General features: G+C 36.4%; 1 protein-coding gene across 1 annotated transcript in view; it reads right to left on the reverse strand.

Annotated features, from left to right (window-relative positions):
* The window catches only part of ZMYM5 (zinc finger MYM-type containing 5), a 36,309-nt gene extending 31,606 nt beyond the window's left edge, over positions 1-4,703 (reverse strand). Inside the window, exons 1-2 of the mRNA XM_007956522.1 lie at positions 4,224-4,703; positions 3,900-3,993 (exon numbers count right to left, since the gene is read on the reverse strand). Coding sequence (XP_007954713.1) covers positions 3,900-3,993; positions 4,224-4,703 — 574 coding nt within the window. The remainder of the gene's footprint in view (positions 1-3,899; positions 3,994-4,223) is intronic.
* Between the last annotated feature and the right edge of the window lie 533 nt (positions 4,704-5,236).

Below are 5,236 nucleotides of genomic sequence, written 5' to 3' on the forward strand. Positions count from 1 at the left end.
AAAAAAAAAAAAAAAAAACCCTAATTAATGTAGCTGCAGAAAAAGTAAGATAAATATCTAGGAATTGGTTAGTGTAGGAATATAATGAGCGCAAGATCTGGGCTTGATGATTATGTCAAGGTTCTTTTTCCTCCAGTGTCATCGTTCTGTCTTGAAATGAAGAGTTACATTGCCAATAAGAATCTCCATTTTATTGCCAGGTTGGAAGACTGCAACAGTCTTGTGTTGGCATTGTGTGGATTGGTGAGACATCCTACTGTTTTATGGGTCAAAAGTATTTGTCATGGTGTTTAATTACCTAATTAGTCATTTTATTCTTTTCTGAGTGCTATTTGATGAACTGCAGTCACTTTTGGAAAGAGAATTATAGCCATTTTAGCCTATAAGATTTTTTCCTGTCATACTGAGACTTTTTATGAGAGGTATTCTGAAGGCATAGATGGTCCAGTGGTAGAATTCTCCCCTTCCATGTGAGAGACCCAAGTTCACATCCTGACCAATGCACCATATGAACAGCTACCACCCATCTGTCAGTGGAGGCTTGCAGACTAAGATAGACTAGGAGGAAAGGCCTTATGGTCTACTTCTGAAAATCAGCCAATAAAAATCCTGTGAATTGCAGTGGTTCGATTTGTAACTGACATGGGGATGGTGCAAGACCAGGCAGCATTTTCTTCTATTGTGCATGGGGTCACTCTGAATCACAGAATGCCTTGTTGGCAGCTCACAACATCAGTATTGAGCTTCTGGTACTGAAGGAGAAAAAGATAGATCTATTGATTAGAAAATATAGCTGAATTGATTTGGATTAAAAAAGCTTCCCTTGAGTACCTCCTTTACCCAGTCCACCAACACTTGGCTGTTCCTCACCTCTTTTCATATTGTCCCAGTTTATGTTCTTATTGAGGTCTATTATAAACATATTTTATCAATACTGAGAAAATAAGACATGATATTCACTGAAGGTATTAAGAAACTTTGGGAAAACCTCTGAAATGGGTTAAAATGATTACTCTACTGGTATCTTCCATAGAAAACTATGTTGTGGTGTTTGTACCTTTCATTGTTTTTGGGCTATTTTATAACTTTGTATCAGATAACAAATAGCAATACAAATAATGATTTGATATACAAATGAATTCTGTGCAGTAGAGAGACAATTGATTTCCTGCTTCCTTATGAAAAAAGCAGTTTCCCTTCCTTTCCCTCCCATCCCCGGTAACAACAAAGAAAGTTTCCTTCCATGTGTAAACCTTTCCTTTCATTTTTACTGTAGTGGACTCATACAATATTTGTCCTTCTGTGGTTACTTATTTTGCTCAGCATAATGCCCCCCAAGTTCATCCACATTAATGAGGTGTTTTGTGGAGTCTTCGTTATTATACAGTGTTACATAGTATTCCAATGTGTGTATTGTACCATGATTTGGTTATCCATTCATCCATTGATGGGCAATTAGGTTGTTTCTGTCTCTTTGCTATTGTTAATAGTGCTGCAGTGAACATAGATGTGCACATATCTATTCGTGCCCTAAAAAAGACCAGGCTTACTGGTCTGAGAGAGAGTGGTGAAACCCCTGAGACTACAGCCCCTAGTGACCCTTCAGGCCTGGAATTGAATTCACTCCCATGTCTTAACTTCCAGGGAAGCAACAGACAAGCCTATGAGGTAACAGTTACACCAGAAAGGTATACTCCTTAGAACGAGCAACCATGGAGATCAGAAGGACAGCATTTGCATAGGCAGACAGTGCAAAGCGTAGGAATGCATAGGAAGGAAAGACATAGGGAACAGGTCACCAGAGAGAGGAAGTGGGAAGAGAGCTGTTGTTACATTGTGGGGATTGGTATATGAAATGTTGAACTTGGTATTGGTATATGAAATATGAATGGAAAATGAACTTGCTCTGTAAACTTTCAGTCAAGAAAACTCTGTGGAACAGTTCTACCCTGTAACACACAGGGTCACCATAAGTCAGAACTGACTAGATAGCAATGGGTTCTTTAAAAAAACAAAAAAAAGTGTCGTAAGTCCTAATCAGTTTACCTGTGGTTAGAAGAGTTCTGATGGTGCAGTGGCTAACATGCTTAGCTGCCAACCACAAAATAGGTAGCTTGAACTCACCAGCTGCCCCATGGGGAAAAGATGTGGCAGTCTCCTTCGGTAAATATCTACATCCTTGGAAACCCTATGGGGCAGTTCTACTCTATCCTGATAGAGTTTCTATGAGAAGGAATCGATTGGATGGCAGTGGGGTTTGGTGGGATACCTGTGGTTATAATTTCATTTGGGAATGGGTTGGCTATTAATGAGACAGTATTACTGTGGGATGTGTCTTAAGTCAATCACTTTTGAGATATAAAAGAGATTAAACAAGCAAGTGAGATGAGCAGCCACATGAAGATTGCCGAGAAGCACATGCTCAAAAGAGACAAAGACTTTCCTTCAAAGACAACAGAGAGAGAAAGCCTTTCCCTAGAGTGGCACCTGAAACTCTGTGACTTCTAGCCTCCCAACTGTGAGAAAATAAATTTGTTTGTTAAAGCCACCATCTGTGGTATTTGTTATAGCAGCACTGCATCACTAAGACATTATGTAAATGCTCAAAAAAGTAGGGTACCTCCTATGGTCTGGGTACCTCCAATGAAGGAATATTTTATAGCCACTAAAACTTAAATTTAGATCAAGTAAATTGACAGGACACAAAACTATGTATTTAGTATTTTTATATTTAAAGAGAGAGAGAGATCAAAAGAAAACACTTTTAACAGTAGTAACTTGTAGTTAGTGAGGTGAGGTGACATTATTTTCTTATTTTTAACCATTATTTCCTCAAATTATTCTGTAACAATCTTATACTATTCTCATAACCAGAGTGGGGGAGGGGAATCTAAAAACTGAATCAGCTGCCATAGAGTTGATTCTAACTTACAACAACTCCAAGTATATCAGAGCAGAACTGTGCTCCATAGGGTTTTCAATGGCTTTGACCTTTTGGAAGTAGATTGCCAGGCCTTTCTTCCAAGGTGCCTCTGAAAGGATTTGAACAATTATGCCAGAAAGATATACTTCTTAGAGAATAAAGTTCTGACTCATGGTGACCCTGTGTGTTACAGGGTAGAACTGTTCCATATTCCATACCTTTTAGCCAGTAGCTGAACACTTAACCGTTGTGTCACCCAGGGACTCCATAAAAGAAAAAAAAGAACACTAGCATTCCATTAAAGCATTAACACTGATTAGGTTTCTCAGATCCTGCTTATTTTTCAGTCCTCCAAAATTCTAATTTGGTCAAATAGCTAAAAGCACTAAAATCATATAAAACAAAAAGCCCTAAAATCATGAAAAATCCACACATACACAAAAAATGCTAATATCTTTTGGTCACTTCCACTATATTTTATCAGAACAAGACTGTCAACATAAAAATTTTTAAATATAGGTCTTTGATTTAAAGGCAAGAACATAGTTCCCCTGTTAAAAATGAAAATGATTAATGAAATGCTGGTTTAAAAATTAAAAAGACAAGCAGTCCAAAAGGAAACAATTAAAAAGCAAAAACTGAAATCTAAAGTTATATAATTATAATATAAATTAAATACCATTCAATCATTATAATACTTTGTTCCTTATTCGTTATCCTTTTCTTTATTCTACAAATTTTTATTAAAATAAACAAAAACAAGGAATCTGATGAAGAGAATAGGATGGGTGTTTTTGATTAAAACACTTTAGCTGTCCAAGTAGACAGCAGTTTCATTAAGTACTGTATCCTATCTTAATATGAATATGAAGAGAATAAAGTATTTCACAAGAGTGCCAAGATTACTAAAAAGGAACATCTAAAAGTTTATTTACTTGAGGTAGAGTGAAAATATTTAATATCACTAGATGCTTACCAGGACTATGATGAGTTGTATATCCTCCATTCTGAAATACATCTCCTGCCACATTCATTCTACCAGGATTAAAAGGTCCTACTCCAGTCTTGTTCTGTGAAGTTAAAGATGGGGTGTACGTTTGTATATTAACACCAAAATTACTTCACTGAAGTCCTTTAGCGACATCTCTCAAGTTGGTATTCTACAGTGTGTGTAATCATTAAGTTCATATCTCTCTCAGTATTCACAGACCTTATACCTGTTCCTAAGGTTGTAATGTAAGTAATATGAATTTCAAGTTGATTTTGTAGCGATAACACTATTACCCATTCCTGCATTTACCTTACTTCTTGAAAGACTGGAAGTGGAGAAATCCAAATCTTTGGTTCTGTTTTTAATTCCCGGGAATCCCCATTCAATAAAACTGGAAGAATTTTTCTTTTGCCCATGATTTGTTTCTATATCCTCTTCATCATCAATGACAATTGTCTCACTTATATTTCTCTTCTGAGAAGTTAAATCTCTTGAAGAAGGAAGAATTATGGAACTGTTTCCTTGTAGCTTTTCCCTTTTTGATGACGCAAATATGTTGTTTTGATTAGCTACTGCTGCTGCAGAAACTGAGGGAGGTTGTATAGATTCAATAAATACAACATCATCATCTTCTTCTTCCAAAAGGTTTCTAGATCTATTAATTAAGTGACCAGTTTGATCACCAAATGAATTTCCTATATCCATGAGTCTAGCTGCCATGGTTGCACTCCCTAATAAGAAAGAAGTCTGTTCAGTCAATTTTATTCCTCCCACTGAACATTCATCCATGCCAAATAACCTATGAGAGAAGAGAAAGAAAAAGTTCTAGTATGTTATGATTACTGTATTTCACTGCAATGAAATTGTACCAGCAAAAATTTTACATTCTTTTCATGTTATTTCTTATCTTTTAAGAAAATAATAGATACCCATTATGTTTTTTTCTCCCATTAACTATTTAATGTCTCTTCTTCAGAGTTTGTTGGAAATTTTATTATCAAACTATTGGTAATCCTTTATAAAACTCTACTTAATTCATAGTACTTAATTTAACCTACTGTTTTCTTTTGAATTAGAAAATAACAAAATCATTCTGTCAAGCACCAGTAACCCAGGGCCCAAATAAAATAACTATGTATTTTTTCAGTCTGTATACTTTTTTTAGTTAGTTAGTAGTGGCTAAGGCACTTGACTGCTAACCAGAAGGCTGGCGGTTCAAACCCACCAGCCACTCCTCCCTCGGAAGGAAGGTTGGGCAATCCTACTTCCGTAGTGATACTGCCTCGGAAACCCAAGGAGGGGTCACTGTGAGTTGGGGCCGA

The sequence above is a fragment of the Orycteropus afer genome, unplaced genomic scaffold, assembly GCF_000298275.1.
Source record: "Orycteropus afer afer isolate SDZICR_OR568_19922 unplaced genomic scaffold, OryAfe1.0 scaffold00628, whole genome shotgun sequence".
NCBI classification, from domain to species: domain Eukaryota; kingdom Metazoa; phylum Chordata; class Mammalia; order Tubulidentata; family Orycteropodidae; genus Orycteropus; species Orycteropus afer.